This window comes from Canis aureus, chromosome 13 (genome assembly GCF_053574225.1).
Source record: "Canis aureus isolate CA01 chromosome 13, VMU_Caureus_v.1.0, whole genome shotgun sequence".
NCBI classification, from domain to species: Eukaryota; Metazoa; Chordata; class Mammalia; order Carnivora; family Canidae; genus Canis; species Canis aureus.
Window position 1 is genome coordinate 49,625,183 of NC_135623.1, and position 23,695 is coordinate 49,648,877.

The 23,695-nt window shown below is 36.2% G+C and overlaps 1 protein-coding gene and 1 long non-coding RNA gene across 3 annotated transcripts in view; one reads left to right on the forward strand and one right to left on the reverse strand.

The window, feature by feature from the left end:
* The window catches only part of LOC144282475 (uncharacterized), a 134,612-nt gene extending 121,145 nt beyond the window's left edge, over positions 1-13,467 (forward strand). Inside the window, exons 5-6 of the long non-coding RNA XR_013350908.1 lie at positions 6,674-6,791; positions 12,259-13,467. This is a non-coding gene — a long non-coding RNA (uncharacterized LOC144282475). The remainder of the gene's footprint in view (positions 1-6,673; positions 6,792-12,258) is intronic.
* GYPA (glycophorin A (MNS blood group)) overlaps positions 7,269-23,695 on the reverse strand; it is a 31,824-nt gene continuing 15,397 nt past the window's right edge. For both annotated transcript variants that reach the window (XM_077846157.1, XM_077846156.1), the window contains exons 3-7: positions 17,522-17,617; positions 15,034-15,072; positions 13,287-13,372; positions 11,766-11,840; positions 7,269-8,511 (exon numbers count right to left, since the gene is read on the reverse strand). In XM_077846157.1, coding sequence (XP_077702283.1) covers positions 11,781-11,840; positions 13,287-13,372; positions 15,034-15,072; positions 17,522-17,617 — 281 coding nt within the window. In that variant the 3' untranslated portion in view covers positions 7,269-8,511; positions 11,766-11,780. The remainder of the gene's footprint in view (positions 8,512-11,765; positions 11,841-13,286; positions 13,373-15,033; positions 15,073-17,521; positions 17,618-23,695) is intronic.

Sequence of the window (23,695 nt, forward strand, 5' to 3'; positions counted from 1 at the left end):
TCATGGTACCATTTTGAATGAAAAGTCTACTTTGACATGACCTAGAGAGGTGGATTTGCATTAGGGTTCATCAGGTGTACTTTGTGATCCACCCCCAGCCTGCTCTCCCAAACTTAACCCCTACTTTTAGGCTTTATGTTTTTCTGACTCTGGTCATCTACTTCTCATCTCCAATTCCTTTGGTCTTTCTTTAAACCTGCAGCTGTACATGCTCTTTCTCCTCCATCTCAAATCCCAGAACACTGTGGTACTTCACTGGTGGTGTGCCCCATGATTTCTTCTTTATTACGATCATTTCTATGCATAATTTCATTTCCATGTTACACAGAAGCTTCTAATGAGTAGTTGCCAAATCCTTTTGTAGGGAAAAAAAAAAACCTGGGCTTGAAATCAGGTGCAATCATACTCAAGTAATAATTATAAGAGTAAGAAAGATTTAAATTTACAAATTCTCCATAGCTGCAGGAAAGAAAAAGCACTTGATAGGATTAAATAACTAATGATGAAAAAATATCCCCTAGCAACTAGGAAAGAGCTTTCTTAAACTATAATGTTTATGGATTAAAAAAAACTTACAAGAAAACATTACTCTTGATGGACATACCAGCTCAGACATATTCCCTTTAAGAAAAAGAAAGAAGGATGCCAACTATCACTGCCCCTGTGTAACATATTACTGAAGATAGAGGCTAAAACTACAAATCTTAGCTTCTATATGATCTTTAGTTGCAATCATGCAACTATTCTGGCCAATCGCATGTAAGTGAAGGTTACCAGTTATACCACTTGCCAGTCTGGCCTAGAAAACCTCATGTGAATGATCCTTCATTCTTTCCCCCTCTGCTAGGTAATTGGGAAGATGACTTTGCAGAATAAGAGGAACTATAAGCTTAGAACCCTAAATAGCTGTGCAGAGCAGAAATCACTCCCTTTCCCCTTCCCAATTCACAATGGACAGTTATATGAACAAAATTACCAACTTTAATTGTGCTGAGCCCTAAAATTTTGGCCTTACCTTTATAGCATTTAGCTTGTCGAATACAGAAATAGAGATGCTACCATAGCAAAACCCTGAAATGATGGCATTGGTTTGGTATCTGACTGTCAGGAGAATGAGATATTCCTTCAGGAAAGTGGACTATTGATGCTATGATTGGTGAGTGGTATCTATGATACCTTGGAAGGGATACATGCCTTCTGCATCTAGAGTATAGGAGAATGGTTAGAAAGAACCCAAGTTTTAGTGTTTGCTCATTGTTATTTGCTTTTAACAGTATTATAACAAAAAGTGAGTTTAGGAAAGAATTGGCTGATTTTCAAGAAGAAATTAAGAATCTCAGAGTGTTGGGGAAAGCAAATGCTTCCAGACCTAAAACAATAGGACAAATAAGACTGAAAAGAGACTTAGAGGAAAAAGACATCAATGCTTCTCATTAACTAAAAGAACTCAGCCTTGGGCTGAGATCACATCGAGAATATTGCTTTTTATCATAGCCCATTATTTAAGATGCCCCAAAGGAGCTGTCACTCAGTTAGAGGCAAGGATTAATGCAAGTACACAAATAAATGAAAAAATTTATAGTTTTGTCTTGGAAATAACTGATTAAACACAAATTGACTAGAAGTCACTTAATTATCTAAGGGATTCCTTGTCTCCAAAGTAAGTGTGAGCCTGGCTTGAAAAAGCTTGTGGCTATTTCTCTATAAAACAACCCTTGCACCATTAGAAAATGTGTTATCAAATTTGAATAGCTCACAAGCTGGCACACTGCTCAGCACTTGCTTCAAATGTAGCCAAGTGATTTAATGACCAAGAAGAACATACAAAGGGCAAAGCCAAAAGCAAAGTGCACTCCCACAGAGAACAGCAGACACTTCAATATCCTGGGCAGGAATCTTCACAATGTTTGCCTATCAGATTCTCTCCGTGCCATGGACCAATGACTGATGTGTGTTTCATATTCGTCTCTTTTTTGGATGGTAATTTTTATTGCAGATAGCCTGTCTCTGCCACTATGTATTGGGTATAGCAGTGGGCAGAAAACTTGCCTTCTTATTTTTTTGATTGTCTGACCATCGGGGACTACATATCAACCCGATGAGAAAACTGGACATTACCAAGAGGTCCTGGGCTTTGAGCTACGTGCAGTAACAGAGGGGAGAAGAATGTGATATATGTGTGAAAATAAGACTGTACATGAATATGTCATGACTAGAGGCATGAGTCGTGGCAGGGACTGGCAGCTAGCAAGTAAAATCCATTCTACCTTTATTACTGGGCACAGGACTTGACTTCTGCCAGACTTCCTTGCAATTAAGTGTGGCAGTGTGACTGAATACTATAGAATGTTAATAGAATGCAAGTTGAGAAATGGCCATTACCTACCCACCTCCTTTTAGTTCTTGATTCACGGGAAGGATGGATCAAACCTCTCATGTGTGCTCCTACTTACTATTTTTCTCTTTTCTGGAATAGTGATGTCCAGGGAAATTTTGGAAACCATGTGTTGACAATGGCAAAGATGCTATCAGCTTAGATCCATAAATGACTATGCAAAAGATAATCTCTATTCTCCACTGACCTGGAGTATTTCTGCACCATTATCCGAACAAAAAAATAGACTGCTATGTGTTAGCATCATTACATTTTGGGTCTTAGCATACCTTTATTCCTGGGCACAGGACTTGACTTTTGCCACACTTCCTTGCAATTAAGTGTGGCAGTGTGACTGAATTAAAGCCACATGTAATCCGGTGGGTTAGATAATGTAGCAGTAGTTTCAGGCAATGACAATATTCAGACTCAAATGGATGGCATCAAACAGTGTGGGTAGGTTTAGAATCATGATCACATCAGGTCCTGAGGATACAGAGAAGTTACCTCTCACAAGAATAAGGCTATCCAAGTGGTCAGCAACGAGATGAAAGAGTTCAAGTCCATTTTCCAATACAAGTAGAGAATTGTGGGAAAAGCCATTCTTATAAATCCAAAAATCTGTATCGGTCACTTTAAGAAACTTTTTTCCAACTACCAGGAAACACAGTACCATTCTCACTTCCAAGTATGTCTACAGAAAACTTGAAAAAATACATGAACTCTTTGTCCTAGCTTAAAAAATTTTTTTTAAATAAAGAAAGAGAGAAAGAGTAGACATGCATGGGGGCATGTAGGAGGGAAGAGGAAGAGAGAGAATCTTAAACAGTCTCCACAGCCAGCACGGTGCCTGACATGGGGCTCAATCTCATGACTCTGAGGTCATGTTTGAGCTGAAAACAAGAGTCAGATACTTAACCAACTAAGCCACCCAGTCACCCCTTGGTCTACCTTAGTTTTTATTTCAAGAAGAGTTACTGTATGAATAATATATCATTGTGGTGGGCTCTATTTTGAGCCCAGTAGAGAGTTATGATGTGATGACCCTCTGTATTGCCCTTGAGATTCTCACAGTACACCCTGCAAGCAAGAGAAGAGTAAATCACATGATATGAGAGGTCATGCTGTATAGCTGGATTGAACATGAATAAGGGAAGAAGACTGGGAACTTGGACTGCTATATATTGGAAGCTTTGTAATAACCCTGAAGTGAGAAGATCAAAACAAACTATCAGATATTTTTTTAAAAAATCATTTCATGGTTATCATTACATAGAGGATTGTGCTTAGCTTTAGAAGTGAAAAAGAACTGTTATATGTCAGCAAAAATGGATAACATCACTCCCGTACCTTTTGCTCAAATGGCCCAATAAGAGAGAGGTGGATTCTTTTGGGTGTTCTTCATAAGCCCCTGTGGGAACCAAGGGCACTGAGGAATGAGGTGGCTCTCAGATATCTGGGAATAAACACTATCCTCTAGTAGACTTAGTTTGAGAGGAAAACAGATGCATGATATTCAGCATTCCATTGTTGGGATGACACTCTGCTACTGCTTCCTTGGGTTTCTAAGAGGGAGAAGTGCCTGAGTCTTTCAAACAAGGATTTAAATGATGTAAAATTTGTTGAGCTCACAGAAGATCACCTGCACCTCACACTGCACCAAACTGATAGATCTCCTAATATGAAAAAAATAGTTAAGACCATAGCACATTCAAAAAATAGGATCACATTCCTTTTGAAGTATATAGACCAGGTTATTTTACTCATGAATTTTTCTGTTTTGCAGTTTCTTTGAAACATTTATCCTTCAACTTTCAAGGATGATTTTTGCCAAGTCACAGCACATTTTGAGCACACCCAAAAACATGTTTCCTGAGATATGGACAATGATGCGACATCAAGATGTTGCTGGTATTCAGTTTTAACATAGAGCTCTAGCTTACAGATACTCAACAGGATCCTGCGATGTTGGTACCACCTCATTTTAAATTAGTGCCTCTTGACAACAAGAAAAAAGACATTATTGAATATTGCTGCACTTTTTTCCTGAACTTATTAATTTATGCACCTGTATTTTTTTTTCTAGTTAGGAGTAAACATACTGTTTTCTACATTTTTAAGAATAAACTAGTGTCTATCTCAAGGGTTTTGTGAAGATCACACTAAATGTTTAAAACACATGGCACATGGTAAATGCTCAATAAATGTTAACATATCATTATCCATGAAGTTTGTGTTTAAAATAAATTTAAATGGTAAAATGTTTATTGAATACAAAATTGTACTATGATGCTGTGGTAATAAAAAAGGAAAAAAATTCAATCTTGATTCTGCTAAGACCTTAAAATCTAAGATATATACTGCCAGTGTTCACATTTATGCAGCAAAATGAAACAAATCATTGTTATAATCACAAACAGGTCACTTAGGGAGAAGAGACAGTTTAGGAAGGTTTATGAATCCAGGAAGCACACGGAATTAGAGAAGAGAATTCTCTTTTTGAAGAGAGTATGTCAAAATGATCAAAACTTTCTGGGTTTAAAAGTCAATAGAATCAGTACATTTTTTTTTTGGTATGTGTCTCATACCAAAAAAAGAGAGAGAGAGAACACAAGCAGTGAGGAGAGGGGCAGAGGGAGAAGCAGACTCCCCACTGAGCAGGGACTTGATCTCAGGACCCTGAGATCATGACTGAGCTGAAAGCAGACACTTAACCACTTGAGTCACTTGGTACCCCTAGAATCAGTAATTCTGAGAAGAATGGCTATGCTTCTGTCAGTTTAATCATTTAATATCCAAAATATAGCGACTTCTTACTTTGAGGAAATTTTTACTTTGAGGTAAAGTATATACACTGTAACTGACACTTAAAAGTTATGCGGTACTTAATTTATAGGTTGGTTCTATTATTAGCTGTTAAGCACAAATGACAAGAATGTTTTTCATAACATTCTGAATCTCTATATGCTTTCCAACTAATTCTCTAAGAAGGGAAAGAAAGCAAGTCAGATGTATGAGAGGGAAAGGTGTTTTTTTCCAATTAAAAATCCCTACAGTGAGTGAGAGAGTGTTGGATGTTTTTAAAATGATGAAAATTAGTAGATTACTTCCTTTTATCACTGAGATCCAATTTCTCTAAATCTATTGTCTTCAAAACAAACTTTTTCCATTTAATCTCAAGGAATATTTTATTTTATTTTCAAGTGCTCGCTTCGGCAGCACATATACTAAAATATTTTATTTTCAAGAATATTTTAAAGTTACTAATGACAAACTGACATCTTAAAAGGCAGCTGATGTCATTTCATGCATCTAATCAGGGAAAACACATTGTAATATTCCAGCAATGAAAGATAAGAAATACTAGCTTTCCTGTTTTGCACAACAAAAAAGCAAGATGGCAAAAAGTAATACAGGAACAGCCTTTAAAGTCTAAATATTTCCACAGGGCAGTTAAAGTGGATTGGCCACAAAATTCTATGCTGCTTTGCTGGTAGTAAGGAAGAGTTTATCACAGATGATGTTAATCAGAGCTGTCCTATATAAAGCACCTGCCTGGTTTGGGGCACTGCCTATACACCTCATTTCACATGAATGTCAAGGCCTTTTTGGGATGTAGTTAGTTTTATACTCACATTACAGATAAGGAAACTGAAGTTATATGGATAAACAAGTAAGGGTTTGATCTGAATCCAAAATTGATTCTCTTTCTATACCAGTCCAGACTAAGCCTTTATACCATTATGAATAGCGTCATTTTAAATATTAAGAAAGGCATCATGAGATAAGAGCATGTTTTGTGAAGCCTCATAGGAGTTGCAAAAATGAATTAAAATCCCTACTCCTGAGGACTCATAGTTAAGTAGGGGATAGGATTCAGATCATAGTAAATGCAGGACAATATGCATGAGGGCTGTGAGGATTCAGACTACATGTTTCAATCTCGAAGCTGGAAGTGGGTTATTGGTTAGTTGTCAGTGTACATATTATAGCTGAACACAGCTGAGGGCACAATATACTCATTAGATAGGTACCGGTTGACACAGTAACAGGCCTGTGCGTGATACTGGGTAGAATTTTGTATTGATTTTTGTTTGGATGACATTTTGCTCTTGGGAGTTTTTTATGAGAAATGTGCTACATTTGATAAGACAAATACTTAAATTAAGACAGAAGGCTCTTGATCTATTACTGTATATTAATATACTAAAATATCCCTTCCTCCATGTCATTCCTTGGCTCCCTATGGTCCTCCCTCATGCATTTCTCACCTTTCTCCATTCTTTCCCCCTCATGTAGACCCTCTGCTTACACCGACAAGCAAACACCCTGGCCTCAGGATAAAATTTTCTAATCACCCTGACTTCAGTCTCAATTTTAAGAAATTCAACATGAACCATTCACGTTGGCCTCCAAGGTAAGATTTCCTTACTACAATCTTACTAATTTCCTTACTCTAATCTATAATCTTAGGCTGATTTAATTATAAAAATATAAAGAGAGTAAAGGTGATTTCTTTCTACAATCATTAAGTTCAAATGTGAAAAGTCCATAGATGGAAGTATAGAGAAATTAACTGGAAAAGTTCCAAGAGGTTAAAGCAATTCATACTTTAATTATTCTCTGAATTCTCCTACTCTTGTTGAGATGGGACAGCCACTCTGGTCTATTGTCTTTGACTTGCAAATTTCTTTAGAGACAAGCCTAATTCCCTGTTCTCTCTTGGTTCAACATTTTATTTTTATGAAAAAAGTACATTTAAAGTTGCCTTGGTGCTTGAGTAATTCACTTGATTAACCCAATAATACAGTTAAACTACTTTAATAATATATATTCTTATTTTCAGTTAAATAGTCAATTCAACACAAGAACACTCTCAGAACAAACAAGAAGGTTAAGATTTAGATTTTGTACTTTATTTAAAAAAAATTTAAGCTGCTAGGCCCAAATATGTACATAATATTATTTACTTGATTATCACACAATGAAAAGCCACAAGGATTTTTAGTAATTCGGAAATACAGCATTGCAGGAGGGTACTCCTTTGTTTTTATATGACTTTTTAAGTTTTACTATAAATGAGTGATAGTTCTATGGTTACAAAGCCTTAATTTCATGCCTAGAAATTTCTTTTGGATTATTTAGCCTGCTTTTCAAAGCTTTATTAAAGAGAAAATAGGACTGGATGTATTAAATAATTCAATTGAGAGCACAGAACAACCTATTAAAATATTCACCTGCTTGTCAAGTTTGCACATCTTATTGCATTTATAAAGTTATTAAGTTTGCACTTACAGAGTTATTAACTTTTCAAGGAAAAGTCATTAATTCTTTTCTTTGTCAGGATGCCATGATCTCTTACATAAATAACTCTTCCAGTGGAACACAACCCATCAGTCAGTGCCCTGAAAGAGTTAACACCGGACTGTCACCCAAATTCTTTTAAATAGATCATTTACACATGTGTAACATGTCACTTCTTAAAATGGGAAAATTTTTTTTGTGTTGATTTGTGGCTTGAGGATGAAAGTGAGTGTCATTTTATATATCTATACCTATAATGTATGTGTTTACACAAGTGTGCAGGGAATCTCCAAGCACAAGGTTTATTAATGTGACTAAAATATCATCATCATCAGTGTAATACCCTACCTTGCAATGGAAGGAAATATTAGGATTGCAAGTCCCCTAAATATATTTAAAACAATGACAAGTCTCCAAACTTTGGAATGAGAACTTAGATTTCATCTAGATGTTACAAGCCTTTCCTTTGACAGCACAATCATTGAAATACAATAACAGAATAAGTCAGTTGTAAAGAACTGCGGACAAAGCCAGGTGAAGTTTGGGGATCAGAATTCCAAATCAATTAATTATAAAAATAATGCTAACACACAAAAGCAAGCATGAAAGGAAATAATTATTCTTCATTTTGGGATGAGCAGAGGCATTTTCCATTATTAAGTCACTGGACTCCTCATGATGAAATTTTCATCCTCAAGTGATACCACTTAGGAGAGGAATACAATATATTAGAGTACGTAATTCACACGTTCATTTTTCATTTGGCTGAAGTGTTGTGTCTTTGACTTCTTCCAAAATTTGGCTTGATGAGCAGATTCTCATGAATTACTTTTCTGCAGAAGGATTATAGAGGGGAAAAGAAGCAGTGGTATGAGACATATTTAAGCACAATAGGAAATTAAGGTGTTCTTAATTTCAAATTCTACATTCTCAGGGAGGTGTCCTTGAATATAATTATTAGGAAATGAAAGGAATTTTCTTTCAGTTTAGCACTATTAGAGAATAATATGTGAAGAAAAAGAGAATTTCTTAGAAAACCTATTCTAAAAGCCTTTGGTAAGTCACAAACATAGTAATTCTGTTCCTAATTTCTAAAGAGATGAGAAACTAACACAGAACTTGTATAGGGGCTGAATATAGTGGGAAGGCAGCAACTGATAAGTGAGTTGAATTACATATGTGTCTTTGAACCAAGGCAACCTCCCTAGTCTACAATCTTTCTTGGGAATAACTTTGTTCTTTGGACATAAGCAATAAGAAGTCTGTACAGCACCACACTGCTAAATTCCTCTCTAGCAGTGGGAAAAGGGTGCTGGGTTGGTTTCTTTCATCAAATCTGACCCTCAACCTTTCTTGGCTAGAAAGTTGGATTTATATTACTCCTGCAGAGTGAGTTAAAAGGAGGAGAAGAGTCTTTGCCCTTGTGAAAATGGAGTGTTTTCCACAGTTTCTTCTATTTGGGTATCACGGGATCTTTGTATCCCAAACATTCTCCTGTGAGAAATGAGCTATAGAATCACCTCTGGGGCAGCCCTGGTAGCTCAGTGGTTTAGTGCTGCCTTCAGCCCAGGGTGTGATCCTGTAGACCCAGGATCGAGTCCCACGTCAGGCTCCCTGCATGGAGCCTGCTTCTCCCTCTGCCTGTGTCTCTTCCTCTATTTCTCTCTCTGTGTCTCTCATGAATAAATAAATAAATATATAAAAAAAAAAGAATCACCTCTGGCCACCACCATGGGCAGCTCACTCATATCCATTTAGTCTCACTTCCTATCAGGCATAAACTATGTGCAAGTTCACGGTGGTTAAAGTAATTACTACTTTACACCCTAACATTTCTAGTTCTCGTTGAGATGACATGGTTTCTCTGTCTCTTGTTGTCTTGGACTTGTACATTTCTTCATAGAAGTATGCTATGAAAATAGGACTAGAGTATTTTTAAATAATTTTATATATTTCCCTATATTTCCTGTAAGATAGATCAGATTTTATAACCCATGTCACTAACTTACTAAGACACATTTAATAACTTCACTTGTGCAAATATGGGGAAATAAAAGTCTGAAATTTGGTTCATTTGACTTTCTCCTGTCTTTCCATATATTTGAGGCATGAACTCAGAACCAAAGCATTAATCTTGCTAATATATAGAAATGCACATAATTCCCTGGGTACAGCATATTTGGTCGTCTCCTGTGCTTTCTGTCATGTTGTCCATCTGCCCGGAACTGCCTTGTCTTGCCCTGCGTAATGTTCATGGGTTTGGGCGGCAATCGCTCCATTTTAGAAACAGCATAAAAACATTCTTTTTTTTTCATTCTTTTTTAAAAATAATGCATAATATAGGTTAAAAATACAGACATTAGTTCCACCTGCAAGTCCTATGACAAGATAGCCTTAGTAAGTGAAATGAATCTGGCACATGACTCAAAATTTTGTTAAGTATCAACAAATTGTTTTTTTTTAATTCATTTTGCTGAGAACCTTGCATATGCGATTTACTCTATAAAGCATGACTTTCCTGGGACTAAGTACTTAGGTAACAATCATGGTTAAGCTTTAAGAACAATCCATAAGATAACTTAATGATGCAAGTCCTGCCTATAGGTTATGTAGCTAGAATGAATTTTAAAACTTTCCTTCCTCATTCCAAAGTCTAGGAAACCTAGCAAGTCTTTTGAAGATAAGTGCTTAGTCCTAGGTTAAAACTAGAATCCAAAAATTTACAGGTCTTCAGTTCTATCATGACTTTTTAAAAGTATTTATTTATTTATTTATTTATTTATTTATTTATAAGACAGGGAGAGGGGCAAAGGGAAGGAAGGGGAAAGAGAGAATCTCAAACAGACTCCCTGCTGAGTGCAGAGCCTGCCTCAGGGTCAATCCCACAACCCTGAGATCATGATCTGAGCCAAAAACCAAGAGTCAGAGGCTCAACCGACTGAGGTACCCAGGTGCCCCTTCATGATTTTTTATAATTATGGAAAAATCCTAATTGACTTTGTAGAAGGAGGAGTCAGGTCATTTTTGCTTGAGCCTTAAAGCCCATTTCACAGAGATTTGTTCTTGGTGGACATCTCCCAAAATAGACATCACTTGGGCTTATGCTTCAGGTGACATCTAATAGGAACTATATGCTTAATTATCGAGGTTGTACAAGAGGCATAATGAATGAAATCAATAAAATTGGCTTGGTATTTAAACCAATAGCTGAGGGAGCGACCACTACTCAGCTTTTACGAATTACTCTTATGCTGGTACAGGGTTGTTAGGGTTTACTTTTTTTTTTTTTTTTCTGTGAGGTAGTACTAATATTTGTGTGTTTTTTAATGTAAAAATCTCCTATTTTTCTAAGTTGGTAATGAATGCTCTTTTAAAAAACCACTGTGGAAGTTAAAACTATTCTGTGTGAACAAAATTGACCTGCAGTTTTCCAAATATTGTGTATCTACCTAGCACCTGCAGGTAGAAATGAAAACAGAGGGCCAGGTGACTAGCCAGTCGTGCAGAGAAGGTCATTTGGGCATGGAGCCTGCATTATTTATTAGAGCTAACAGGCGTGAGCACTATGGCCAAGAACTATTGCAACTGTTTTACTTGCTGTAGCTCATTTCATCCTCATGAAATTCCATGAGGTCGACATTATCATTATGTTCATATTAAATTATCACCACATTAACTATCATTATCTCCATATTAGTAGCTTGCGCCTGGTTACACAGCTAGTAAGTGTTGAAATATGGATGCAAGTTCAGGTCTAGCTGCAGATAAGGGGCTATTCAACTATGCCTACTGTAAGGTCTCTTATAAAAACTTTGCAGTTTAGAAAATAGGAAGTATACAAAAGAATTTAACTTTGCTTTTAGTTACAGTATTTGCTTCACTTTTTTTTAAAAGATACTTTGTGCCTAAGGGATAATTTCACTATGCCAAAGACAAATGTTCACATAAAAATTCTTTACAGAGGTAGCGTTGATGAAATAGAATATAAAAGAATCCTAATTGGGCATACCCCTCCCAACTCTGAAAGTAGTAACTAATTTATTTCCCTCCCCAAAAGACAAAAGGCATAAAGAATATTAGCACCAACCTGGATTTCTTGTTTCTACAGAACCTCAGGGTCTACATCTTCTGGAGATGCAACTTGGGCAGGAAGTGAACTTTTCTATGAGTAAAATCCAGAAGAATATTAATGCCACAATTTTCAAAACTTAAAACCTTATAAAAAATGCCTCAAGTTCAAAAAACTTTTTTTTGGCTAACATTTGTTTTCTTTTGATGAAAATATGCTTTGCAAAGGTTACTTTTGGAAAAATGCACAATTTCATAGATATTTACAAACTTTGATTTACACTTGTATTTGTATTTTGAAATAGTATTTGATATTTTCATAGGTAAATTGTTACCCCCAAACACTGACTTTCATATTTCCCTGCTGTAATGAAAAGCTAAAATGGAAAGTTTTTTTAAAAAGAGGCAAGATGTCTTAGCATATTGATCATGATCCAATTTTTCTATGTATTTATAGAAGATTTTCTCTGAATTTTCCCAACTAAGTATTTTGTTGACTTTTTTTATTTTAGAGCATCAGTCAAGAGAGAAGACAACTCGTTTTGCCATATATGCCCAATCACAAGGAGATTATTTTCCCCTAGTATTTATACCACAGACAAGAGGAGTCATCTTACATTCACGTTTGTACATCCCTCGTGTCACAACAGGCACTCTCAATCACTTTTATTAAGAAGTATTCTTTAGAGAAGATACATTTACATAGAGTGATGATAATCAATCATAAGTTTGGATCATAAAAAAAAAAAAAAGTTTGGATCATGATAGAAGTCACCCAATGGAAGTTGTTGTTATACACTTGTCATTGCAACGTTGTTACCCTTCTACATAAGCCTTTTCTAAAAGACTACATATATAGAGGTTAGGGTGTGGAGATCACAAAGAGAGATCAAGAACAGAGAATAAACAAGAACTCAACCATAGCATTCTTTGGTGACCAGGTACTTAATGATCTAGGATTATAGTTCTAATTATAGCATCAGAAATATACACACAAGTGTTGTGTCTTAAACATCTTAGATAGAAAGTTATAGTAAACGTTACATGTTTTGGAATGTTGTATCATATGGATTTAAAGTTAGCTTTAGTGATGAAAAAAACCACTCATGCTGGAAAACACATGGGTGGGGTTTGAAAAATTTGTACCAGGAAATATGAGAATGAAAAAAAGCAAAAGTTTTAAACATATGTAAATACATCATGTTAGTTTAAATATTTTGCACACACAAGTTAAAATACATACTATAATTAGAAATTTGATTGTTTCGTCTATATCCACCAAATTACATTAAATCAAATGAGACAAAAACTTTGAAAATTTTTTCGTTGCAAAGTGGGGGAGACCTTTATATTTTGAGTTCCTTCATAGGGAAAATGCAAAAAAACTACTTCCACCTGAATAACCCAGTGACTTTTATGTGTCCAGTTGAAAAAGATGGGAGTTTTATGCAGTTTTGCTTCTCTTTGAGTTTAATTGAACTCAGAGGAATAGAGTTGTTCACACAAACACTTACAGCAAAATTAAAAACTGAATTCTCACCTTTGTCAGTTGGCCAATACAGAAGGCAATTGAGAGGATAGTTATAATGATACCAAGCATTACTGCATAAATAATCCCTATTATCACTATGGGAGAAAAAGAGAACAGAAAATTACCAAAGTGTGAAATAAACTACCACATATCAACTGAAAAATAAAACAATTAAAATCAGGGTAATATCACTTTGTCTTTTTATAGGAAATACATTAATATTCTTTTATGTATATTATATATTTAAAAAAATAGATTTTTCACAACCACATGGGAGACTGGAACTTGGAGCACTAACATCTTGTCCAAGGTCACACATCTAATGACAACCAAGACTCCAGAGTTCCAACTCACTCCCATTGTTCTTTACAGGACCTCACAGGCATAATTATGGATAAGAGCCATGTGGACATTCTACCTCGATACGTAAAAAAAACACACACTCTTTCATAGTTTCAAAACTATGAGAGAAAACAATGTCTTGATGTACAAAAGGATATTGGACAGATCATTGAATCTTGTTGGAAAGTTTTGGAGGAAATAAACTAAATATAATATACATTAATATTGTATAACTTGTGTATACTAATAAGTGTAGTTCTAATGTAATATACAATATAGACTATACTGGAGGTATACTAAAATATTTCTCAAGTTTTACATGTTGAAAATGAAACAAAATTTAAGTTAGAAGTAGTCTTGCCTATTTGTGCATATTTGTAGTGCTTTCAAATGAAGTCAATAGAACTGAAGGCAAGACACAAGTAAAATGGCACATTTATTTGGCTAATTTATGTTTAAAATACTTATTATTGATTTTTAAAAAGTAAAAGTAGCTTTTCCTGCCACTAATATTGCCCAACCTTCCTGTCCATGTAGCTGTAACTCATGAGCTAGTGATTCGGTTCTACAACCCATTTTTCTTGTGTGAAGTATGGACACAAGCCAACTGTGAAGGGAGACTTAGAAAGGCCAAATAGTAAATGAGCTCATAAATCAACTAAAGCCTGATCCACAGCAGCACCAAAGAAGGGGAGTGACAGTCCTCCAGGCACAGAGGGCTGGGAGAATAACCCCAAAGTGGTAGCATAAGGACCAAAATGAATCAGAATTGAGATATAAATGGTTCATATTTATTCTTGACATGTGCCAATTAATCAGATGATTTTAAGCTTCTTGCTTTCTTTACAAGTAGGAAAGAAGGAAGTTCAATTGTTTTATAAGTTCCGACGAAACTTTTCTCAAGTAACCGTGTTGCTTATAAAGCTAAAAAAACCTAAATTAAAAGAAAAAGTATTATCGCATTATGTACTGCTAGTTCCAAAATATTTAGGAAAATAAGAAATGCATATTTCAATTTTAAAAAGTGTGCATTTTGCTTGCCTTTACAATCTTATATCATGAAAGTTAATAATATACCCTATTCTGTTTTAAAAATTGATGCTTTTGGGGGCACCCGAGTGGCTCATTCAGTTAGATATCTGACTCTTAATTCCGATTCAGGCCAAGATCTAGGGGGTGTGAGATTGGGCCCCACATTGTGCTCCATATTTAGCACAAAGTCATCTTGGCATTCTTTTGCTCTTCCTTTCCCTCCCCTCTGTTGCTCTCCTCTCTCTCTTTGAAATAAATAAATAAAATCTTTTAAAAATAAAAAAGATAAAAATTGATGCTTCTTATTTTCTTAGACATTGCGAACTAGCAATGTATAATTTAAGATGAAATTATTGTTATTCTATGTCAAATATTAACTTACCTGGTTCAGAGAAAATGTGGACAAGTTGTTGTCTTGCTTCTAAAAAGACAAAATTTCAAAATAAAGTCAGAATACATATGGTATGTCTTTAAACTTCCATATTGGAATTAGATTGTTTAGTGGGTCTCTTTTTAACTGTGTTTGGGGAGCTACTGTTCAATTTAAGTAGTTAGCTAGTAAAACTCATGAAGAACTGTGTCAATCTTAACACTAGTAATTCCACTATCTACTTTGAACTATTCAACAAATATTCATGGGCAGAAATTAGCAAACCATCTCCTTAAATGAAGGAAAGGGTATGAGAAAGTACTGGAAGAACCACTTATTGACTTCTACAAAAAAGCAGTGCATTTAAAAATAGGTGTAAAAATGGAGAAGAAAGGGGACACAATAAGCCATCACCCCACATGAACTTCAGTCCAAAGCCAACAGAGTTACGTTGGTATCAATTTTTCCAGACTTATGCCAGAGCCACCATCTGAAGCCAAATCCTTATTGTGTCTCTTCTGAGATTTTGTCTGGATTCTGTATCTGCAGAAGTTTCTAGTGTTGTTGCCTTAATGTACCTTAATGCACCACTAGCATTAACCTGATTACATTTCTTTCTCTGCAGTCACCAATACCCCTTTATGTCATGAAGTAGTAAGACTACTACAGCCTTACAGTCTTCTTGAATATAACATATTATACCACATGGTATCATGTAGTCAAGGACTTGGTTATATTTGGTCATTCTTTAGAGGTTATGTTTAAAGTTTAATTGGGGCTTATCTTCTCTTTCTTCATGGCAGTTGATGGTTGTGGTTAGTGTATGAGCTCTGGAGCAAGATAGGTGGGTTTTCATTCACAAGAATCTCTCTTACTAGTTATGGGCCTTGGACACATTACTTAATTTCTCTGTGATTTAGTAATTTCTTAGGCAGACAAAGATTATAGTACCTATCTCTTTGGGTTCCTGTGAGGATAAAATTAGGTAATGCATGAAAACACTTGCAATGCCCCACCATGCTAGCCATTATTTCTAAAATTCAGGGCATATAGCATTGTGTGTCTGTATTTGACTTTTAAATGTTTTCTGGTTGGACACCATCATATTGGCTTCACATTGAAGTCACTTTGAAAATTAGATTGTTTCATTGAATGCAGAAGCCTAATAATTAGTTCCAAGCACTTAACCTAATTTTCCTCCCCTGGTCTCTGTTCTTAAAATCTGCTGCTTCCATTTATCCCAGAGCATTTTCTCTATGTTTCTATTAACTAATGATCCTGCAGTCACTCTAGGTATTTTCTGAGTTAAAAAAAAAAAAAAATCTGGAGTATCCTGCCTAACCCCCCCACAAGAGACACTCCCTTCCTACTTTCAACCAGCTCTTGTGAAGTCATTGTTTCCTGAGAAAAATAGAGACAGTGAATGTAGCCTGACTGCACTTCTCTTAATACCCAGCGTGGCTTAGAGTTCTCATTTAGCAGGCAGTTATGATATGTCAGGCTCGGGGTGGAGCAATTTTGCATACAGCTTCTTATTTGACCTCTAGAGGTCATTCATCATAAGATGAATATTATGGGCCCATTTTAAAATGAAGAAGATAGAAAGCCCTTGCAGAAACTACCTCAGCGTTAGCAGGTGGGACAGCTGAGCCCTGCATGGTTTGACCCAGGGCCCTCATCACCACTGTACAATAAGATCCCTTCTATCTGGCCCACCATTTCATGGTCACTTTCAGTAATTATACACTCTGCTAGATGGTTTTAGTTGCTTTATCCCACAGTATTATTTCTGTGAGATATTCCAGAAGTGAGAATTCCCTTGGAGTAAGGATTGCATCCACTTAGCGGTGTTTCTTAGTGTTGGTCAGAGTTTCACCAGTGACAGGTTCAATTAAATAGAGTTGCATCATAACAGTGCACTCAGAAGCAACTATTTTAAAACATGAATAAACCCTGTGTTTTTTTGTTTCTTTTTTCTTTGTTTCTTAAATTCCATATATGAGTGAAATCATATGGTATTTGTTTTTCTCTGACTTATCTCACTTAGCATTATACTCTCTAGATCCATCCACATTGTTGCAAAAGGCAAGATTTCACTCTTTTTTATGGCTGAGTAACATTCCATTGTGTATATGTACCATATCCTCCTTAATCCATTCATCTATGGATGGACACTTGGGCTGTTTCCATATCTTGGCTACTGTAAATAATGCTCTAGTGAACATAGGGATGCATATATATATTTTCAAATTAGTGTTTTCATTTTCTTTGGGAAAATATTCAGTAGTGGAATTACTGGGTCATGTGGTATTTCTATTTTTAATTTTTTGAGGAAACTCCATACTGTTTTTCACAGTGGCTGCACCAGCTTGCGTTTCCACCAGTAGTGAGATAGGTGAAGGGGATTACAAGTACATTTCTTGTGATCATTATATTGTACATCCAAAACTAATATACTGTATGTTATTTATACTTGAATAAAAAAAATTGGTGAGCTAACTTTGTCCCCCATCTGGGAGATGTTGGTACATAGTGCCTGAAGGGTCTTGTCTTGTACTAGGAGTGTTGAATGATGGGTCTTCTGTGGAAATGAAACCTGTATAAAACAGAAGTTGAAAAAAAAAACAGCAATGAGTTGAATGAGTGGATTCTAGAGCATATCATAATGCAAATTTATCCCATGTCCCTTCCAGTAGCAGATCCAGAATTTCTACATAGCAAGGGCTCACAGAAAAGTATATCTTAATTCCCTCATGTTTAAAATAATGAAATCTGCCTCAAAATGTCATTGTAAGGACTGAACTAGTTTTGTGCAGGTGTGTACATATACAGACACACGCTAGTAGAGTACTTGGCACCTAATGGGCATTACATGCATGTTGGTTATTATTATCATTCTTATAAAAGAAGGAGAGGCTGGAAGCTGCTTTTGCATGGCATTTTCCATAACTTTGGATAATTGTCAGTGTTAAAGAAAGGAAGAGACCCATGACAATTATGTAGGACGTAGGTTCTGCCCCATGTCTTCCTGTCTCCACCTCCTTGGTACCATTCTATTTCACTGGTAAAGATTAAAACAGAGACATGAACTAAATTCAATTTTCTTCTCACTTGATAGAGGATGAGTCATTTCTAAAGTTCCCCACCCATACTTCTTTTTTCTTTTTCAAAAATAGCATTTTAGTATTGTAATGGAATGGTGGGAAATGATAGCTCCATTCTAAGATTACTGGCTGGGGATCCAGACAACCAAGTGATACATTGGGTTCTAGGCCATGGTTATTCTTTAGAATAAACATATAGGCACACAAACATGAATATAAGGTAGGTATTCTCATATATCCTTTTAAAATCTCATTACATTGTAAATTGATTTTTATAGTTACACAATTATGCTTGCATTTTTAAATTTTATGAATATAAAATTTATGAATTATTTTATAAAATTTTTATAAGTTAAATAGGATTTTTTAAATTACAAGAGTAACCTGGGGCAACTAGGTGGCTCAGTCTGTTAAGCATCTGCCTTTGGCTCAGGTCATAATCTCAGGGTCTTGAGATCGAGCCCTGTGTCTGGCTCCTTGCTCTGTGGAGAGTCTGTTTCTCCCTCTCTCTTTGTCCCTCCCCACTTACCTTGCTCTCTCAAGCTCTCTCTTTCTCTCTATCGCAAGTAAATAAATAAAATATTTTTTTAAAAAAAGTAATCTAGATTCAATAAAGAAAAGTTGGGAATAAAACCACCCAGAGATGGATACTTTAAACATATTGATGTATAGCCATCTGAACTTTAAGCTGTTGCATCCAAATATAGGATCATTGTGTTTAAGTATATATAAATATGTACATAGTATTTTATATATATGCTATAGACATGTGCCCTATGTTGTTGAATATTCTCCTATGACAAGATTTTTAATGGCTGCATAGTATTCCATTATATAAATGTACCATAGTTTAGTTATCAATCTCTGACTTCATGCATTTATGTTATTTTTATGCTTTTGAGAGTTGTAAATCATCTTAGATGACCATCAGTGAGCTAAACTCTGAGGATGTATTTCTGCTCATTCCTTTGAGACATTCTAGTGAGGGAAGTGGTGTGCAGGTATGAGGAAGAGGGGGTGGAAGAGCACCTGCAGACATTACTCAAAGAGACTGTCACCTTGGCTCTTCAGCTAAATGTTTGATGTTTCCTGGAGAATCCACAAAGAATTGAAAATGTTCTTGACATTTCTAGTCAACCTACTCGAGGATCAAGTACCAAGACCTGCCTCTTTCTATCAGCTGCCAACTCATCCTTACATATAAATTGTGCAGGCAGAAATCATTGTCCTCAAACTCTGCAATGTTTTCTCCTCTCTTATAAATTCTGTTTTCATCTTGTTCCTCGACTTGGTCCTACTACCTGATTCATCACATGTATTTAAGCAATTGCTACACAAATTAACTAAATAGCATGAAAAATAACATATATCTCTAAGCTCATCTTCAACACTCAGTTGTGAGATTTCAAAGATAATATAAGAAGAACTACTTTAAAAAATAAATTGATAATAGAAATTTTAAGTTTTGGCAAATATTAAAATCAAAAGTAAAGAAAGGAATTTTTTATTAAGAATCAATGAAAGTATGTAAAAAATATCAAAAGGGATAACTAATGAACAAAAATAATCTATATTTCTTAGTTAATGTTACATCTCCTTTCCATCTTTCAGTTCAGTGTAATTATTTACAGGTAGGGCATAAACCTATAATCACTTTAGGATACCAAATGGACTCTTTTGAGACATAAAATTTGTTTCTGGGGCTGCTAGTTCCCAGAGCTAGCTCCTTTTGAATCTCCTCAGCATTAGAACAGTGCTTTGTACATAAGAGGTATTCAGTCAAATACTAATAGTTATAAATTTTTAGCTAATTTCTTAAGAGAAACAACTGAATGAATTTCCAGATTACATCTAAAATGAAAACAATGAATTAAACAAGCCATATGGCAAAGTGGCATGTACAGAATGAGTACAAGCATATTTGAAAATCACACATTCATAGAAGACCAACAAAATATTTTCAACATTTCAGTAACATGTACACACACACTTTTAAGACTGGAAAACAACATCAACAACAACAACAACAACAACAACAAACTTAAACTGAAAAGCAAAGCAAACCACACCAAAGTTTTTAAGTGTTAAAGAGTTAAAATGTTAAAAATGTAACCAAAGCCACTGAGGAACTTTGTGAACACAAATATGCCCTCCTCCAGGCTTCCTAACTCTTCTGCAGGTCATCAGGGACAGCCTGAATTGGGATTAGCAGGGGTCAGTTAGGGAGGTGCTCAGTCTATGGGTTGATGCCCCTCCTCCTTCTGAACACCTATAAGACCCTGCGTGATCCAGCCCCCGCCCCCCCCCCCCCTCCTCATCTCATTGCTCGCCCCTCAACTTTCTCTCTCCAGGCTCCAGCCACACTAGACACCTCTTGTTTCCTCAAATGCACCACACTCTTTCCCATGTCCACACCTTTGTTCCTCCTCTTCTCTTTGCCTGAAGCATCCCCTCCCACTCCCATCTTGCCTAACTGTCTGCTTTTCAGGTCTTAGCCCAATACCATTTCCTTTTGGAGGCTCTTTCTTATCTCCCCTACTTAGACCACAAACTCCACCAAGTCCCCAGTGTTTGGCATGGTGTGAGAAAGGCTCAATGAAATCTTATGATTGACTGTTTGGAATCCAGATATGTCTTCCAAGGGCTCTGGTGGTTACTGGGAATTTTGGGTATTCATTCATTTATTCATTAGTTCACAAAAGTGTTTTTGCATGCCTACTTTGTGCTATGTACAAAGAACATGATAGGTAGGTAGATAGATAGATAGATGATAGATAGATAGATAATAAATAGATAGATAATAAATTTCCCTGCAGGGAAATTCCAACTTAGTAAAGAGACACAACAATTTGATCTAAGTCTCATAAGGTATTTTAGTGTGGTGGTGATGTGGCACACAAAAAAGGCTGTGGTCAGTTCTATGGGGAGGAAGAGGAGGTGGAAAGACCTCATGGAGGTGTTCTTTGAACTCATCTTGTAAGAACTGTAGGATTTCGACTGTGTGGACATTTAGGTGCAGTCAGCAGTGCCAGCAATGCCCTGGAATCTGAGACATCATTGAGGGAACTGCAAGCATCTATGGGGCTGCAGAGTAAGATGTGGAGAGAGCAATGCAGTGAGCAAGGGAAACAGCTGAAGAGGTGGTGGAATGCCATGTTCCCTGGGCCCTGGCAGGGAAGTCAGACTTTATCCTTAAACCAGTGGAGAGACAAGAAAGATCTGAACCAAATTTTCATTTTGGGGAGATCACTGTCAATGGTGGGTTGGATGATGTGGGGAAAAACAGCATGCCTAGAACTTATCATAAGAGGACCCCATCTTGTGTTCTGCAGTGGCCAAGATAAGCAGTCCCTTCGTAAACCAGACACTCCTCCTCCCACAGGGTCCTTATCACTACTTGGTGTTGCTTCTGGTGGAGAAGACCTATACTCTGAGAGCTTCACAGACTAGAAAATTGTAAATATATATATAACAAAGATCCAGCAATAGGATCTAACATCTCTTAAAATTGGTACTTTAGGGGCACCTGGGTGGCTCAGCGGTTGAGTGTCTGCCGTGGCCCAGGGTGTGATCCCGGGGTCCAGAGTCCCACATCCGGCTCCCTGCTTCTCCCTCTGCCTGTGTCTCTGCCTCTCTCTCTCTGTCTCTCCTGAATAAATAAATCTTAAAAGACAAAACAAAACTGGTACTTTAGGGCTTTGAATTTTAAACAAAGGCAGAGAAGGAGAAAAAAGTATTTTAAATGTAGAAGTAAAGTATATATAACTTTTTTTTTTTTTTTTTTTTTTGGAACATGCTGGATATGTTTATTAATTTGAGTATACTGGTATCATGGACGTTTGCCTATGTCCAAACTCATCAATGTCTGCATGTTAAATCTGTGCAGTTTTTAATACATCAATTATACCTCAATAAAACTGCTTTTAAAAATGGCTGCTCTAGAAAATAAAATAAAAGTTAAATTAAATTTTTTTTTGTGATCATTTTCTTTTTTCTTTTTTTTTTTTTATTGGTGTTCAATTTACTAACATACAGAATAACACCCAGTGCCCGTCACCCATTCACTCCCACCCCCCGCCCTCCTCCCCTTCTACCACCCCTAGTTCGTTTCCCAGAGTTAGCAGTCTTTATGTTCTGTCTCCCTTTCTGATATTTCCCACACATTTCTTCTCCCTTCCCTTATTTTCCCTTTCACTATTATTTATATTCCCCAAATGAATGAGAACATATAATGTTTGTCCTTCTCCGACTGACTTACTTCACTCAGCATAATACCCTCCAGTTCCATCCACGTTGAAGCAAATGGTGGGTATTTGTCATTTCTAATAGCTGAGTAATATTCCATTGTATACATAAACCACATCTTCTTTATCCATTCATCTTTCGTTGGACACCGAGGCTCCTTCCACAGTTTGGCTATCGTGGCCATTGCTGCTAGAAACATCGGGGTGCAGGTGTCCCAGCGTTTCATTGCATTTGTATCTTTGGGGTAAATCCCCAACAGTGCAATTGCTGGGTCGTAGGGCAGGTATATTTTTAACTGTTTGAGGAACCTCCACACAGTTTTCCACAGTGGCTGCACCAGTTCACATTCCCACCAACAGTGTAAGAGGGTTCCCTTTTCTCCACATCCTCTCCAACATTTGTTGTTTCCTGCCTTGTTAATTTTTCCCATTCTCACTGGTGTGAGGTGGTATCTCATTGTGGTTTTGATTTGTATTTCCCTGATGGCAAGTGATGCAGAGCATTTTCTCATGTGCATGTTGGCCATGTCTATGTCTTCTTCTGTGAGATTTCTGTTCATGTCTTTTGCCCATTTCATGATTGGATTGTTTGTTTCTTTGGTGTTGAGTTTAATAAGTTCTTTATAGATCTTGGAAACTAGCCCTTTATCTGATATGTCATTTGCAAATATCTTCTCCCATTCTGTAGGTTGTCTTTGAGTTTTGTTGACTGTATCCTTTGCTGTGCAAAAGCTTCTTATCTATATAACTTTTTTTGTATAAAAATTGAGAAGATGATTAGGGAGACAGAGCGCATTAAATTAAGTTTTGAACTTTATCAAAACCATTTTCAACCTCTACCAAATAGGTGTCCAGCTTCTCCAACAGCTATTTCTCAGAGGAAGTGAGCATTTAATGGAAATTTTGTTCTAAAGAAGCAGAGACTGAAGCTCAAGGCTCCCAACTAGTCAGAACTCAGGAATATCAAACATTGAAGACAACACATTGTTTAGAGAAACAAAGTCCTTGAGGTAATTTTCAAAAATTGCATAAAATAAAATAAAAATATAAGTATTTCAATAGTAGTTAATACCCGTGCTTGCTTAGCAGTGTGAGGAGGGCTTAGACATCTCTTACTAAAATACACAGTTCCCAAAGGAAAAAAAAAGTCGGCTTGAAGGAACAATAGCTCTGCTCACTCACATACGTTTTCTATTTTCTAGGAATTCAGTTAAGTTTTAAAGAACTTGCTGGTTATTCTAAGACAAATTCACATAAGACAATCTGAAGAATTTTATCAATCAGTTCAAATTAAATATACTAGCCGCTGGTTGAAAAATGTCACTT